The sequence below is a fragment of the Perca flavescens genome, chromosome 13, assembly GCF_004354835.1.
Source record: "Perca flavescens isolate YP-PL-M2 chromosome 13, PFLA_1.0, whole genome shotgun sequence".
Lineage (NCBI taxonomy): Eukaryota > Metazoa > Chordata > Actinopteri > Perciformes > Percidae > Perca > Perca flavescens.
The window spans coordinates 20,801,277-20,819,552 of NC_041343.1; the positions used below are offsets into that span (position 1 = coordinate 20,801,277).

The 18,276-nt window shown below is 42.3% G+C and overlaps 1 protein-coding gene across 2 annotated transcripts in view; it reads left to right on the plus strand.

Annotated features, from left to right (window-relative positions):
- The first annotated feature begins 818 nt into the window (after window positions 1–818).
- Window positions 819–18,276, plus strand: part of grxcr2 (glutaredoxin and cysteine rich domain containing 2) — a 38,512-nt gene continuing 21,054 nt past the window's right edge. The window contains exon 1 of one of the 2 annotated variants that reach the window (XM_028596490.1): window positions 819–863. Coding sequence is in view for 1 of the 2 variants with exons in the window: in XM_028596488.1 (XP_028452289.1) it covers window positions 12,008–12,013 (6 nt within the window). In the remaining variant the exon portion in view is untranslated. Of the gene's footprint in view, window positions 864–11,892; window positions 12,014–18,276 lie in introns of those variants that run through there. The other variant, XM_028596488.1, reaches the window with a different exon arrangement.

Genomic DNA, 18,276 nt, shown 5'->3' on the forward strand with positions numbered 1-18,276 from the left:
CGTGTTATCCCACCCCACGTGCTCCTTATTGTGCGGTTGCAAAGCTGCATGAACAAGTCTGCTAGGAGCAAAGTTTTATATCAAGCTATTTAAAATGTGTCTGTCTTTATTTTAAATAATACAAGGAAGGATTGGAAGCAGCCCACACTATAGCAACGCCCTGGAAAGCAGACACAGCCTAATAAATAGGATTGATGAGTACAAAATGTGGCTAATGGTATGCCACTAGTGGTACAGTGGTATAAGCCAATCCCTGGAGTGTTAAGCCACTGTTCCACTGGCACATTATAGTCCTAATGGCAGATGCTGCTTGAAAGTGGTAGGCTACTGTCAGTGGCAATGACAGTAAAATATTTCATATATCCTTGCCGATGTAACCAAAGTTAATATTAGAGCTAACATGGCTACTGTATGCCTCGCCACCGTAGCGAGTCTGACTAATCCATAACAGAAATTTAGAGCCAACATAACAAATAATATTTGCATTATTGCATTATTATAAATACAATAAGACAGCACAAATACAAGCAGTAAAACAACTGGAGACTAACTCACACAAGAAGTAAAATTGATGAAAAAGTAATAATAAAGAAAATAAATATAAATAACAACAAAATAGATAAAAGACAATAAAAAAAAACAATCATTAAAATAAATAGTCATAAAAATGTAATATAGGATGGAGAGGACCAAATAAGCATTGGCCAGCATATTGCAGCAATCAAGCGAGAGTGCCAAAACTTGAGGTCCAATGTGGATATAATTTGCCAAAATCTTCAGAAAAAAACAGAGCACACTACATTTGTCGACACACTACTGAAGTGGTCCTAGAAGAAATCCCTTGCCTTACTATCCCAGTCGTGGTGAGTGTTTTAACCAACACCCAGCATACATTATTATAGCACATTGAGTACTGCTCTTTTCTTGACTTTATTTTATATTGTTTTTAATATCAGGGAGTACATCACAATTTCCTTGTATTGTTGTCTAATGACAATATAACATCCAAGATTAGACAAGTTTCTTATCTTGTTTACATTGGGTATAGTTTGATTATTTTCTAAACCTAACCCATTCTCTGAATTGCTAAACCAATCCCACGAGCGTCAGCCATCTTGAATCTTCGCTAAACAAGCTTCTCAGCAGAAAACTTTTACAACAATTATGTGCATTCAAACTACTGCACATGTGTACCACCGGGATACATTGGTACAGATGGGAGAATATGCAGGAAACTTTAGTACAGACGGAATACTCGACACTAGGGATGTTAACCATGACCGTTTGACCGGTGGTTGACCGTTTCAACGTTAACCGGTCAAAATTATTGTTAGTCGGTTAAAAAAAAAAGTGATCTCTAAATTAGGCAATTATAGATATTGGAATAAACGCTACTTACAGTTAGCCATCTCATTCCAATATTTTTTTTTTGTGAAGTGAAATAATCCCTCACGCAAAATCTTTCATAAGGCATAAAAAAAAAATTGTTTGGTTCCGGTTTGTTGTCTGTTGAGGTCATGGGTCGATAGGGAATTTATTTTATTTTATTTTATTTTTTTTTCCCAGTGGCAGCAAAGGATAAGTAGGATTTTTTTTTGCCTTTACAGTAGCGATGGATACTCAATATTTTCATAACATAGCCTACCTGTTACTACATGTACAGTTAGCTTAATAAATTGAAAACATGTAATTCACGTGCATAAATATTGACTCTTTAATCATGGAGGGTTTATTGTAGGCTTCTTACAGTTAACGAGTGTTTCTTCCTAAAAGGGAGTTTTTTCTTGCCACTGTCGCAATAGCCACTGCTAATGCTTGCTCTTGAGGGAATTACTGTAATTGTTGGGCTTTTGGAATTTATAGAGTGTGGTCTAGACCTACTCTATCTGTAAAGTGTCTCGAGATAACTTTTGTTATGATTTGATACTATAAATAAAATTGAATTGAAAATTGAAATTGAATTGAGTGTACCGTTAGTTCATCTGCGCCAGCGGAAGTAAATAATGTATAAGCTGTAGCTATCGTTTCTGCTATCGTTGTGTGTGTGTGTGTGTGTGTGTGTGTGTGTGTGTGCGTGTGTGTGCGTGTGTGTGTGTGTGTGTGCGCGCGTGTGCATCGCTGTTCAGAATCCCATCTATCTTCCATAATGCAACGCTTGTATCCAAATGTATTGTGTTGTGAAGTTGTCATTAGCTTCACGGCTGTTAGCCACCTCCAATGAGCCCCAGGGACTTGCTGTAACGTTAGAGCACTCTAAAGGGGGTTTACCTTTCATTTGATCGGGTTTGCTTGCTACGTTGCCATCCTCTTGAACGACATTAAACACAACATATAGTTCATGAGTGGTTACATTTGCCCTGTTTAACGTGTTGAAGCTCCCCGGCGGCGCAGTAGCGCTGTAGCTGGCCGCCGTGGCCGGTGAGGGCTGGTTGAAGGCGCCGTCCTCACGCTGCTGCTGCCGTAAAACTGGACACGGCAAAGTTAAGTGCCGCTGCGGCGACATCGGGTCCTCTTCCAGCAGTGCTGGAGGAAAACGGGCATCTTGCATCGCAAGAGTGCTGTACGAAAATGTAATTATAGATCGCCTTAAACTTTTTATTTGTGTATTTGTTTAATTAGTATCATTTCTTCCCCAAGCTCATAAAATAAATTTGGGTCGCACATTAATTGACAGGGTCGGTCGGAAACCGGAACCAAACAATTAATTTTGTTAGGCCTAATCGCCTGTTTTACGCATTCTGAAGGTGCCTGTTTTATCCATTGGTTGTATCCTGTTGCAGTCTATTAGGCAATATTCCGCATAAGATGGGCTTATATTTGGAAACCCATTACATCTGTTTTTCAGTGGTAACAGATAAGGTGATGATGATCATCATATTTATTATTGTTAGCACTACACTCAAACTAAAGCGGCGTCTCTTTGGAGCTATCATTTTCTCAAATGAGCCGCGGCAATGTTTCTAATGAGCTTCTAACGCTAGACAAACGACTTTATTTTAAACGCGATCACCTAGCTTGTACCCAAACTATTTTGAAACTAAGGAGCCATTTGTCCTCCGATTACATATAAGCTCCTCTGCGCCGCATTTGCGGGACTTGTTTCGCGCTGTAGGGGATTTAAAAAACGTAACGTGAGTGGAAGGGCGGTGCCGTGTGTGTGTGTGTGTGTGTGTGTGTGAGTGTGTGAGAGAGATGCGACAGAGTTGAGAAATTGCAGGCGCGGCTCGAAATAGCTGTTATTTCAAATAGCGTAGCATATTTTAAACTAAACGGTTTCAACCGGTTAATGAGGCCCGGTGACCGGTCAAGAAAATTTTTAGTTTTCGCCATCCCTACACACTACGCGAGCTTCACTTGCTACCGGACCAACACCTATGAAAATAGCCGGGGAAAGGGACCTCGACAGTGGTGAAACGCGGAACGAGGGCTGGACGGGGCTGGACTATGAGCTAGCTAGGTGTAAAGCTAACGCTAGCCGGCCACCTGTTCCATCAAACAGATGCACAATCCTTGGCCCAGACGGGCCAGTTTCTTATTTGGTAATCTTAAAAACTTTGGTAATTTCCAAGATTTGTTTTTCAATAAATAACCAGCCCGAGCCCCAATTAAGCAGGGGGGTACATGACTTAGTGAAGAGATAACTCAGACATTGTTAAATAACATCAAGGAGGTGGGATTTGATAAGGTTGTGCTTATAATATCAACTGTTCATAATGTTCATGTGTATTCACGTTTGGTTCAGTTACTCTGCAGACTCAGGCCACTGTTCTTGAAGTAATAAGATCTTTATTATTCTGTCCTAGCAGTTGTGTCCTAACAATGCTTAGGCAGATAGCGAACAAGGAAAATGAATGAAGCTGGTTTGACGTCTTCTTAAGTTGGAGATTTATTGAAGAGTTCACTCCAAGCAGTTTTCTTTTTTGTAAAACTAAGGAATACAAACAAAAATATAATTACTAAGTAGCCAAATATTCCTTTCACATTTTCATTCACGTACATATTAGCCTGTGCATACACACGCAGCTAGCGCTAGCATAACTTACATACGGAAAAAGAATGGGCTACGTTAACGCTTAATAACTATAATATTATTACATAAGTGTTAATTATGATATCTGCATACAACAACCAAAAGAACACTTACGGACGTGCTACTCCAAGGATCCGACATGTATAGAACAGCCGTACAGCAATATTTCACCATGACACATGTGGGAACTAAACTCATCCACTAGTTAACAACAGTAACGTCACAAAATGCACTACCCATTTCCGCCACTAGGAAACGCTCTCGCACCAACAATGATGCACAACAGCCTAACAAAACAGGCTCAGAATACTTAAATTCACATTTACATTTCTCGACCAGAACACTCCCCGCCTGGCGTAATGACTATTATGCCACTATATTATTATTTCTCATTCCCCCCATTAATTATTAGCGTTGGGTAGAAGCACAACTAACTCGTTAATAGGTCTTAAGTACTCTTTTACAGTTCCTTGCTTGACAGTCTTCACCATGACCTTACGAACTCTGTTGTCACTGCTTGGTATGGTCTTTGTGATGAGCCCGACCGGCCATTCATTGCGTTTCACCTGACAGTCTTTAATCAGGACAACGTCACCTTCCTGAAGATTCGGTCTGACCTCCGTCCACTTCCTCCTAGGCTGCAGCGTGGCCAAGTACTCCTGCCTCCATCTTTTCCAGAAGCAGTCTGCTAGGCTCTGGACCTGACGCCACTGGCTTTTGTGTAGGTGGTCAATCTTAAAATCTCCTGGTGGAGCAGGTGCAACACTGGCTTTTTGAGTCAACAGCATTGCTGGTGAGAGAACTTGAGGCATTTCTGCATCTGATGAGACGGGGGTCAAAGGTCGAGAGTTCATGATGGCCATGACTTCAGCCATTAGTGTAGTCAAAACCTCATGTGTGAGTCTTGTAGCTCTCTCTTTCAACAGGAGACCATCAAGGATACGGCGTGCGACCCCAACCATCCTTTCCCATGCTCCTCCCATGTGCGATGAGTGCGGTGCATTAAATGACCAGGTGCAGCCTCGATCTAGCATGAAGTTTTTTATCTCTGTGTCCTCTGTGTTGATTTGCAGTTCTCCACAGGCACCGATGAAGTTTGTCCCTCTGTCTGAACGCAGATGTTGAACTGGCCCTCTGATAGCCAAGAAGCGGCGCAAGGCATTTATGAAACTTGACGCCGACATTGCCTCTATCACCTCCAGGTGAACTGCTCGGGTGCTTAAACAGCTGAATACGACAGCCCATCTTTTGTTTTCAACGCTGCTCCCTCTTGTTCGACGTGCCACAATACTCCATGGGCCAAACACATCTAGCCCGGTGTGTGTGAATGGAGGATCTACAGACAACCTGTCTGCAGGAAGATCTGACATTTTCTGATTTTCCAGTCTCCCTCTCAGCTTTCTGCACATGACACATCTGTGAATGACACTGCATATGAGCTTTTTGGCACCGACAACCCACAGTCCTGCTGTGCGTACTGCGCCCGCAGTGAAATGGCGGCCTTGGTGGGCTACTTGGCTGTGATAATGTTGAACAAGTAGAGTAGCTACGTGATGATTGGGTGGTATAATTAAAGGATGCTTTTCTTGGTCAAAGAGGTCTGCTTTGCGCACACGCCCACCAACCCTCAGCAGTCCTTCGTTGTCAATAAAGGGGTCAAGTTGTTTGAGTGAGCTGTGTGGTGACACTTTCCCATCTTCTGTTAGGCTCTTGAACTCGTCTTTGTACACATCTTGTTGCACAGCTTTAATAACTGTAGATTTCGCTTGTGTGTGCTCGGATATGCAAGGCCTTGTGCAGTAATGCCATTTTCCACAGGTTTCTGTGCGTGAGGATTGAGAGAATGACTTTGCGACATGGGTAAGTATAACAACAGCTTTCAAAGAGATTTCCAGCTTGAAAAACGCTGGAATCTGTCTGAGCCCAGACTGTGGTTAGCAATTGAGGTTGCCAATGTAGTTACCTGAGTTCGGATCTCAATGTCTAGGTCCGGGTTTACAAGCTGAAAACACCCTGCGTCAGTGTCTTCTGGAGCATCTGGCTGTGTGAGGAACTTAGGACCGGAGAACCAGTTGGTGAGGTGCAGTTGAGCCGGCGGCATAATCCTGGTAGCATGATCAGCTGGGTTCAGGTCCGTGCGGACATAATGCCACTGGCTCGGTGTGGTTGATTTCCTTATGCGTGTTACTCTGTTGGCCACATACATGTGAAATCTCCTTGTGGTGTTGTGAATGTAGCCGAGTACTACACGGCTGTCTGTGTAGAACTTGATGCGCAGCTCTGTGTCCAACTCTTCCTTTATTAGCTCCATGAGTTCAACAGCGAGCACTGAGGCACAAAGCTCCAGCCGTGGGACAGTGTGAGCAGGAAATGGAGCCAGCTTAGATTTGCTCATCACAAACCCCACATGACATTGTCCATCTGAATCTATGACTCTCAGATATGCAACAGCAGCTATGGCCAGAACAGATGCGTCTGAAAAAACACAGAGCTCCTTAGACTGAGCCTGTGAGAGAGAGACTGGAACATACTGTCTTGCGATATGCAGGTGTTCAAGGTCAGTAAGAGATGTAGTCCATGCTTCCCATTGTGCCCTTTTGTCTGCTGGGAGAGGTGTGTCCCATTCTTGCTGTACTGATGTGAATTCTCTCACTAGAGCCTTTCCATGCATAGTGATGGGGAAACAAACCCCAAGGGGTCGTACAGACTATTGACAGTGGCCAGTGCTCCTCTTCGTGTGAATGGTTTGACCTCTCTTGACACCTTGAATGTGAAACAGTCGTTTTTAAGGTTCCAGCTTACACCAAGACTGCGCTGGAGAGGCAGCGGATCAGCGTTCAAATCCAGGTCTTTGAGGTCCTTCGCTCTGTCCTCTGGTGGAAAGGCCTCCATGACTGTGGCGCTGTTTGAGGCCATCTTGTGGAGTTTCAGGTTTGCCTCTGCCAGCATTTCCTGTGTGCGTTTTAAGAGATCAACAGCTTCCTCTTCACTGGGAACAGATGTAATGCCGTCATCAACATAAAAGTTGTGGAGCACAAATTCTTTAGCGTCTGTTCCATGCTCTGCTTCACCACGCTCTGCTGTGCATCTCAATCCATATATGGCAACAGCTGGTGACGGACTGTTTCCAAAGACATGTACAGTCATTCGGTAATCAATTATCTCCTCGTCAGGGCAGTTTTCTTTGTGCCACATGAAGCGAAGGTAGTTGCGGTGATCTTCCTTTACCTTGAAACAGTAAAACATTTGCTCGATGTCCGCTGTAATGGCAATCCGTTCTTTTCGGAAACGCAGCAAGACGCCTATTAATGTGTTGTTGAGGTCGGGCCCGTCAGCAGAACGTCATTGAGTGAGATGTTACTATACTGGGCACTCGAGTCAAACACCACTCTTATTTTGTTGGGCTTTTGGGGGTGGTAGACGCCAAATATTGGCAAATACCAACATTCCTCACCTGGTTTCAGAGGTGGAGCGGGTTCTGCTTGGTGATTTTCGATGACCTTTTGCATGAAGTCAAAGAAATGTTCTTTCATTCCTGGTTTCTTTTGAAAGGTGCGCTGTAACGAGAATAGCCTTTGTTTCGCTTGCTCTTTGTTATCAGGAAGCCGGATTCGTGGTGAGCGGAAAGGCAATGGCGCCACCCAGTGGTTGTCTTCAGCGAGATACACTTCTTTTTTCATTAAATCCAAGAAGATTTTATCCTCAATTGACAGGGCTGTTTTTTTCGCCTGCCATCCTTAAGAAAACACTGTCTCCGATACAGCTTGTGTCAGCGCTGGAGCCCTTTGAGGGTCTTGAGTAATGCGGCACGTCTGGTAAGTACTGGAGAGATTGAGAACTTGCTTGCTCTTTGACATGGATGCTTTTGGGGCATGGTGTGAAATATGAGGCTCTGCCATTCGGGAGTATGTTTGTTTTGTAGACATTAACATCAGTAGGCTGGTGAGCTCCATCCAGGCAGATCTCTCCTACAATGACCCAGCCCAAATCTAAGCGTTGTGCGTATGGAGTGTTGTTGGGGCCATTATGTTGCTCACGTACCTTGTGCACACTTAAGACGTCTCTCCCAGGAGTAGAAGGATCTGAGCGCTGGGATCAGGAGGTGGGATCTTGCCAGCCACTGGAGCGAGGTGAGGAAAGAGCTGTGTTATCTCTGGTGTCGGGATTTCCTCTTTGTCATCAGGCATTGTGTTACATTCTATGAGGGTAGGGAGCATCACTGTGGTTTCTCCATCGAGTGACTCTACAGTGAAGTTACTTGCTTTTCTCCCCGCCGTCCTCGACTGTGCCAGAGCATGTCCTCAGAGTGTAAGGAGAGGAGTTACTTTCAATGCCGAAAAAAGATCAAAGAACTGTGACTTAGCCAATGATCTGTTACTCTGTTCGTCCAACACTGCATAGACACGCCTCATCTTTTCACGCTGGTTTGAGGGGTAAACTTTCACCAGACAGATTTTAGAGCATGATCTGGGCTGACGAGAGTTACTACATACCTCGGTGCATTTTGAGGTGACATTAAAGGGCTCGTCATTCTTCTCTGCTCTGTTTTGCTCTGGTTCACATTTGGTTTCTTCAGCTGACCAGGAGGCAGGCCCAGGATGGAGTGCGGATATATGTTTATCACTGTCACATTCTCTGCATTTTGCAGACAATTTGCAGTCCTTTGCAAGGTGTCTAGTAGAAGCACAGCATCGATAACAGATGAAGTTCTCTTTTAGAAATGCTTTCCTGTCGTCTAGATGCTTGTTCCTAAAGGTCCGACACTTAAAAAGGGGGGTGGGGCTTGTTATGGATGGGGCAATGTTTATCTGGCTCGTCAGTTCTCCTTTCAGGCTGGTTGTTCAGGAGCTTGAAGCTGCGGCTGACACCTCGGTTTTTTTTTTTTGAAAGACAGACGGCTTGTTGTTGAATTTAGCTGTTCTGTCTGGCCTCTGGCTGTTTGAATAGTTGGATGATGAGAATGCAAAACTTGGGTCGTTTCTGGTTTTGCTTGGTTGCAAATGAACTGTACAAAAAAGCTGAAGGGTGGAAAAGCTACCTTGTAATCCTCTTTGTACCTGGAGCCTTGTGTCACCCATCTTTCCTGCAGGTTGAAGGGGAGTTTTTCAACTATTGGGTTAACACCTCGTGCGGTGTCGAGATATGCAAGCCCAGGTGTAAGACCACTCCACTTAGCAGACTCCAATTCAAGTAGCAGATCGCCAAGCTCTCTTAACTGACGAGGATCTTTGTTTGTGAGGCGTGGAAAATCTTCCAGCCTTTTCAGCAGAGAATGTTCGATGACCTCAGGGCACCCGTAGCACTCCTCTAGTCGCTGCCATATTATTTTGACCGCGTTCGCAGGGCTGGTTACATGCACTGACCTGATTCGTTTAGCCTGGGTGGATGACTCTGGGCCGAGCCATTTGACGAGAAGGTCGAGTTCCTCTCTGTGCGTCAAGTTGAGGTCACATGTGATGTTCTGGAATGAGGTTTTCCATGCCCAATAATTTTCGGGATGGTCGTCAAATTGGGTCAGCCCGGAACTCACCATCTCTCTCCTTATCAAATAGGTGGCGAAATCAGGCATCTGAGGCGGCATGTTGGTGTAGCCTTCTGATGAGACATTAAGAGGAGGGAGTGCAGCAGGCTGCCTCTGTGTCGCACTGTTCTGCTGGCGCTCAAATCCCGTACCAGCATGCTGTGGGTAGCTGACGTGGTGATAGGGGGTTTGAGGTGACTGATGAGGAGGGGGATCTGGTTCTATAGGTGCTTGCTGTGGGTAGCTGATGTGATGATGGGGGGTTTGAGGTGACTGATGAGGAGGGGGATCTGGCTCTATAGGTGCTTGCTGTGGGTAGCTGATGTGATGATGGGGGTTTGAGGTGACTGATGAGGAGGGGGGATCTGGCTCTATAGGTGCATGCTGTGATTCAGGAAATGGTTGCTGAGCGTTTTGTACTGGAGTGTGGTTCTGCACATACTCCCTGGTGCGTTGAGCTCTCTCTTCATCTCCAAAATCATTGCGCCTTTCCTCATCCAAGTCTGCTGCAGCTTCATAGACCTCTGCCTTTCTGGATGCTGCTGCTGCCTCCCTCTCCGACTGCAATACCTTGAGCCCTGCTTCCACTTCTGCTTTATTGCGCTCTGCTTCTGCAAGTGTTCTCTGCCGCTGTTCCTCAATGCGCGCTTTCTCCCTCAACATGGCTGCTTCCCTCTCCGCATATGCACTCCTTACTTTTAGTGCTTCTGCTTTTGCCCTCGCTTTAGTTGCAGCGCTGCTAGCCGGTGATGCAACAGTCTTGCATGACGAAGAGCTAACAGATGACTTAGTTTCTAATGTTAGGTCTGTTTTACTTTCTTCTTTCTGAGAATGCATGTTGTCGCTGGGACTCCGATACTGGCGTGGTGCACGCTGTTCTGAGATCTTCACCCGCTGTGTTAAGTCCTTTTACTATTCTGTCCTAGCAGTTGTGTCCTAACAATGCTTAGGCAGATAGCGAACAAGGAAAATGAATGAAGCTGGTTTGACGTCTTCTTAAGTTGGAGATTTATTGAAGAGTTCACTCCAAGCAGTTTTCTTTTTTTGTAAAACTAAGGAATACAAACAAAAATATAATTACTAAGTAGCCAAATATTCCTTTCACATTTTCATTCACGTACATATTAGCCTGTGCATACACACGCAGCTAGCGCTAGCATAACTTACATACGGAAAAAGAATGGGCTACGTTAACGCTTAATAACTATAATATTATTACATAAGTGTTAATTATGATATCTGCATACAACAACCAAAAGAACACTTACGGACGTGCTACTCCAAGGATCCGACATGTATAGAACAGCCGTACAGCAATATTTCACCATGACACATGTGGGAACTAAACTCATCCACTAGTTAACAACAGTAACGTCACAAAATGCACTACCCATTTCCGCCACTAGGAAACGCTCTCGCACCAACAATGATGCACAACAGCCTAACAAAACAGGCTCAGAATACTTAAATTCACATTTACATTTCTCGACCAGAACATTTATATTGCACCATCTCTGCCTTTTTAAGTCATTTGCCAACTTTGCTATAACTAGCTTCAGTCCCCTTATTGGGTGAGAGAATTGTTGTCTTAAACTTGAATATGAACCATGTACAGTATGTGAAACTTTGACTTTTGAAATAGATTGTAATACTGTATAGTACTATTTAATCAAAAGCCAGCAACCACTAAGCAGTAACACATTGTATTGTATGGTATTGGTGTCAACAGAAATGGTCAAAGTCTGTGCTGGTCAGACTAATACTGTAATAGAAAATCTTCACTTTATTGTTTTGGAAGTTTGCCCAAACTATAAAAAACATATGGGCATATATTTAATCAGACCTTACCTGTCTGTGGCTCCATCTTTTGCAAACCAAACTGCTAGTGTGTTTGTTTTTACTTCAGTAACCACATTTTCATTGTTATTCATAAAATTGAATGTCAGTCCTTGCTGTGATTGATCCCCTCTCCACAGTGGTGCTTTGTCAGATATGTGATAATATTTAACTATTTCAAACAAAATCTCCCTAAAATATATTAAGTTAATACCACCCAAGTTGGATTTAAATGACAGGCCTACCAGCCATAAAGTCCGCCAGTTTTGGGTCATTTTTCCCTTCAGCCACATCCGTCTTCCCCAATGCTCATGCATTTCCTTGCCATCATTGCCATTCTTCTTCCATCCAGCAGGTGCCCTCGGACTTTTACACCTATCACGGTGACCTGGCTGACTACATCCAGCTACTTCCTACTCTCACACTTGTTTCCACTTTCCCTCATCAGCCCTGCAGTACATATACCAGACCTTTTTGCTTCATGTCTTGCTTTTGAGCTGTATGTACCAGGAGGTTTCTGTACTTGAACCTAACTGGGATCTTTATTTGTCTGCACCTGTTTTTATGCCCTTGTTCGTGTTTGTCTGTGGACTCTAACTTCTGTTTGGACTTTTCTCCCCATGCCAGTAAGCTCACTTACCTCTATTTTTGTCATTAAAGCTATATACATCCCAACAAACACAAATTTTGATGTGTAAAGTGTTCTACATACAGTAAAAATGAAAGTAGGCTGAATCTTCTGTTTTGGTCTGACCACAGCACCGCTTCTACATTGCATACAATGTTCTCCCTGGTCAAGCAAAAGGGGAAGCTTCACCTACAGTAGCATCATACAGCTATATCCGCACACATGCATCTTCCGTAACTTGCAGAAGAGGTGTACGTGTAATGGAGATTGCGGTCATAGACGTTATTGTGAATCTGCTCAAGTTTGGTTGTAGTGTCTGCCCAATTTAAGTTTAAATTGTGTGTAGTGTTTTGAAAAAAGCGTGGTTTAGAACCGCAATCTTAGTGTAAAGCAGGAAATGTGCTTGTATTTTAGCAGAATTGATTTAGAAGTATGGTACATGAGTTACAGGTTGTGGTCATTGTGTCAAAAAACTATGTTACCCTCGTATAATGATGACATATTGTTGTCTAATATCACACAGCTTGAAACCGTATTTCTGTGGAATGCTTATGTCGAATTCCAAATTTGTCAGAACAAGAACGTTGCATCTGGTTTTCTGCCAGATAAGTCAGAAGTTATGTTACAACCTTCTCCTGTACTTAAAATAGGTTATATACTTTGTCTACAGTAGTTTTCTGTCAAAAACTGTAGTGTATTAAGTGAAGTGCTTTCTGGTCATGGTACTGCTATAACTGCAGAGTGCCATTTATTGTGGAGCAAATGAAACAAGCATCCACTTTAAATTATATTGAAAATCAAGTAAGACTTCTGCTGCTTTTTTTGGACTATTTACAACATGAAGCAAATGTTGTCTGGCACGCACCACGTGCCCTGCCAGTCTTCTGTTTAGCTAAAAATTGTTGGCCTGTAATTGACAGGAACAATATACTCTGATTAAGACATTGATGCAAATAAAAAAATCTGGTAAAGGTGATATTTGACGGCTGCAATAATCAGAATATTGCCTCGGTCTAATTAGAGTGCATGTCCATGTAGTTTCAAAGACAGAAATCTCATCAATGAAAAGGTAACTGTCAAACCCTGTAGATTATTATAATTTGTTTTATGAAAACTGATCTGATTTAAACTTTTTAAGGTCCTCAGGACAAATATTTCTCTCTTGGTCCATCCTCCATCTCTTTCTGCCTCATTTTCTAACCATCCTTACCTTCATTTCTCTCCCACTCTGCCGCTTCTCCTCCCTCGCTACGTGTTCTGTCACTATGACTTTGTGTCATACTTGATCTGTGCTCGGTAATCATGCAGACAACCATGTGTAATTAAAGCTACTTTTGTGGGAGAGGGGTTGGTGCAATACTCAGTCTGGGCCCAGGAAGCCCCAGCTTTATAAGGGAATCAAACAGGAGGAGATCAGAAATGCAGGTCAAAGTGGGGGAGGAGGTGTGGAGAGGAAAATAAATGAGAGACAACATCATCCGGCATGGTGTTCAATGAGTGTGTTCATCTCTGCCCTGTGAAAATGTATCAGTGGACTGGAAAGATGATTACATTACATGTCATTTAGCTGACGCTTTTATCCAAAGTGACTTACAATTGCTATATATGTTAGAGGTCGCATGCCTCTGGAGCTACTAGGGGCTAAGTGTCTTGCTCAGGGACACATTGGTTGATGTATCGCAGTGGGAATTGAACCCAGATCTCCAACACCAAAGGCATTTGTCAAATCCACTGCGCCATCACCAACCATGATAAATAGTAGCTTTTGCTACAGTATGTACAATGTATTTAAACTAAAGCTATAGTGCGTAGTTTCTGCCGCCCCCATGAGGAATTCTAAGTAATGACAACAAAACTGTCGGCGCGTCCACATTACAAGTCTTCCATGACCCCTCCTTAGTTACGCACTAAAGCTTTAAGAGAGGAGCAGGTGTCCGTTCCAACTTACATCCTAAGTAGCCCAGGCCTAAAAAAAATGATAAATTCTTATAGGTAATATCAAGCTTATCATTATTGGTTGGTAGAAGCCCGTGTTTGTTTATGTTGTTTTCAAAATACTGTTTTTCACATTGTAAATTCAAGTCTGATGTTTTGTGCCAAACTTGCAAACTGTTTTGGCATTTCTCACTCCTCTGTCTTGTATTTTTCCATTTCCTGCCAATGCGCCTTGATGGAAAAGCATCAACATCTTAGCACTGCTGATACAAACGCAGGTCCATCACTCTCTTCCGCAGAGTTTATAGTTGTGTGGTGGCATCTCTTGACAGGCTAAGTGGATAGAATGTGCAAGCAGACAACAGAGCCAAGCAAGAGTTGGTAAACTGCTTTTTGTTTTGCACAAAAGAATTAGCTACACGAACAGGGAAAAGGAGACACACACACACACACACACACACACACACACACACACACACACACACACACACACACACACACACACACACACACACACAAAAAGACATAGTTGGACGGGGAGAATAAAAAATAGCAAACTGCTTGCCTCACTGCTTTGTTGCTCTTCTAACCAGTCAAGCATGGTGGTTCAGAGGCTTACCAGCTCCAGCAGTGTTTCTCTGTCTCTCTCTTTCTCTCTCTCTCTCTCTGTCTCTCTCTCTCTCTCTCTGTTCCTTCTTATTCAATGTGTCAAGGATTGAGAAATGTCAAATACATATGTAACTGTGGCGGGTTCAGGCTTTTCTTTTAAAATCAAGAAAAATAGAAAAAGGGCCGACAACGCCACCTAAATAGTCTGTTCACCTCGCAACAGGTGGCCCACATCAGTATTAATGTGTCCTCAGGGGAGGGGCAAGGTCCGGTTATCATCAATTCACAGATCAAAACCCTACAAAATAAGAGCCTGCAAAAAAAACAACGTCCACAGCAATACAACAGACAAATCACGCGTACAGTATAAGTAAATAATTACGAGCACTTCAAAACACAGTTAAAATATGCAAACACAAAATATATAAAATAACCTTTTCACTTTACCTGCTCACACATAGAGTTTTCATTAATTGACATAACATATATTATATCTATGGTGTTGCATCTTGCACTTTGTGTGTATGTGTATTTTTGTATTGTTCTGTATTTTGGGTTGAGGATGATAAAGGTGAAGTAAGATTTCCCAAAGAGGTTGAGACTAAAACAACCTGCAGCGATAAGATCCAGCTGCCTCTGCTATAATACATATGAGGTGATGCCTGTTATTTTGTCATTTCCCTGGCATAATCCCATTGTGCATGCTCGTGTTATTATAAATGCACAGTGGTAGCTCTCAGAAGGTCATCGGTGGATTTGTTTGGCTATAATAACAATGAGATGTAAACAGCTGATGGGAAGAAAAATATTCAGACAATATTTCCTTCTCATGCGTTGGAATTGCTTTAAATGTAGCAAAGAAAAATACATTATCAAATACAAGAAATGTGTCCCCCACACACGCGTTTTCTTTCAAATAAAAATAATGAAATGGAACTGAGTGAAAAGTGACCTGAAGCGGGGTCCTGCAGAGAGAGCACGATCAGTTCTCCCTACGATGAATAATACAGATCTATGACAGGTAGAAGCACTGCGTTAGACTGAATACACTGAGCGCTGAGCCCCAGCCACAGGCTGCCATCTACCCCATTATTAGACCAATTATAATGCTGGATAGGAAAGTGGACAAGAAAGATTGGGAAAGACGGCAAGAGTAAAAATCAAACATGAAACCTCCGGGAATTCATTTGCAAAACTTTGCAGACTTATTGTGGTAGGTAATCTATGGCAATAGAGTGCAGGATCTGCAAAATGTGTCAAGAGTTTATTATTTAAGTTAATGAATTTCTGGCATTCATTGTGTGACACTTCCCCTGACATGGATCTCTTCATCAGGAGCCAGTTGCGCAGCTGTTCATTGAAAATTAGCCTTTGTCTTTTGTGCAAAATGTCCTCCTTTTTGTTTCCCAAATGTTTGATTCTTGCTGAGTTCCGGTAGAGAGAGAGAGAGAGAGTACCAAAAGGAATGAGTATTAAATTACTAAAAACACTAGATACCCATTTGATTTGACTAACTCAGACTGCCGAAGTGTCATGTTGGCTTTGGTTGAACTTTGAAATGCATTTCCCCCTCCATCACTTCCATTATAATCACATTAGGAAGGGATCTCTACAGTACATGGTCAGTATAGAAAGGAATAATGATTGCGGTGCCTAAAAGGTATTTTACTGTGCATGTGAGTATTGTTTTAGGACAGACTTGAAAAACTTAAAAGGATTGTCCTTAAAAGCAACAGTGCGCAACTATTTTATATTAATGAACATCCGTTACATTCAAACCATTGCCGAATGAGTTGATACAAAGTTAATAAACCTATCGGCTCCACAAAACTCTCTCTGTAATTCTCAATATGTATACACCAGATTACAAATGGCGTAGTCCGGTGACATTCGCGCGCAGCAGCTTGAGTGATGTGCTTTACGACACCACTGAGAAAGGGAAACTGCAGCGTTCAGCTTTGGAGACGAAGAAGACAAAAATTACAAGATAATTAATTACCTCTTCTGAAGAGTCCATCTTGTTTTGAATGATAAACGCTACTAGCAAATGTGTGGAGGAGGGGTGGGGGTGGTGCACGATCACGAAGGCTTGCGTCATGTGGATGCGCTGTCAGTGTTATTGTCATTGCTTGGAATTCCTCATGGTGGCGACAGAAACTACACACTATAGCTTTAAGTTTCAGTAATTCAACCTGATTTTTGTTGGGAGTTACGAAAAATTTAGGAAGAACTTTACACACAAATGTAGTAATAGATTTACGAATCTCTGTGAAATCCCTTTTTAACAGAACTGACTTATGTCAAAGTTCAAATATTAAGGTCCTATCATGTTTATCAAACAACTTCAATCAAATATTGCTTGATGCTTGAATAGTTTAGTGAAAGCACAAATAATAAGGGCTATTTGAAAGCCACTTTAACACATGGCTGTGGGTTTTCTCACCAGCTCTCATAAAAAGTATCTATTATAGGTGACAGAAAAAAATATTGTTTTTATTTGACGCCATTATATCGAAATATGTACAAATGCAGATATCTCTTCTGCTATTTCAATCTATGCATTTGGAGGTGCTGGACATCCATTCTAATCCTGGGCTTTCTGTGGGCCGCCATTGTGTTTTTATTGGATTAAGGATTGGCTGTTTACTTGATTTTAGAGTAAACTCCCTCTTCCCGAGTGACATCTGCCTCTGCTGTTTCTCTCTTTGCAAAGCAGCCAGACCCTCTTGAAATAAGGGCCTCTTCAAAAAGCCAAGAAAAACCATTAGATGGAGAGCATTTGGATGCCTCAATTTCCTCTTCTCCTTTAGTTATTTTTGGAAACAAACAGCAAAACTCTGGTATCCAGTACAGCACAAAACAAACAAGAACACACTGACATTCAATTTAAAAAAGAGAAAAAAAAAAAAAAAAAAAGCTTCACCTCACCAAACTTGACCTTGCCCAGTCATTTCCTTCCATCCTGCAAACATGTTGAGACTTGTGTGCAGATCAATTAGCTCAGGTTGCTGTATGGATCGATATAGTTAGTTAGCGCATAGTTATCAGCCAAAAAATGATCAGCCCACTCAGATTTTTCACAAATCTGCTATTGTATTCCTCCTTTTATACAGCTGATCAGAGTTATTTTCACATTCAATGGCTAGCCTTTTCAGCCAAGTAATCTGATTTGGACAAAGAAACCTTTTGGGCATGCCTTTATTCCCAGCTTGTGTTTGTACCACCGGTACATGTTGTCAACCTGTACAATTGATATGAAATATTACAGTCTTAGATACAGGATAAACTGCCAAGATCAATTTTGAACATACCTGTTGTGCGTTGTGTTTTGTGCTCCCTGATACATTTGAAGTGCATCCTCAAGAAGAGCATCCTGAGTAAAGCTGTTGTTTCAACAAATGGTCCATTTCCCATGAATTTAAAAATGTTTTAAACTATAAAACCCAATATATTTAATAATACTCTAGTACACTGAGTCTTGCAAGGAATGTCCTCTGCACTGATCATTTTAATCAAACAATATTTCAAATATTTAAATGGATTTTTGGTTTTGACTAAATTCACTGCCTGATTAAATTTGAACTATCTAAGTAGTTTAAGGGTCACGTCAATTCAGAGAGATTTCACTGCACATTTGCATTGCTTCCAGGTTTAACAATGATGGATTATGAATGTGTCTCTGATATCCTTTTATTATGCTAATAAGACAGGTTTGCC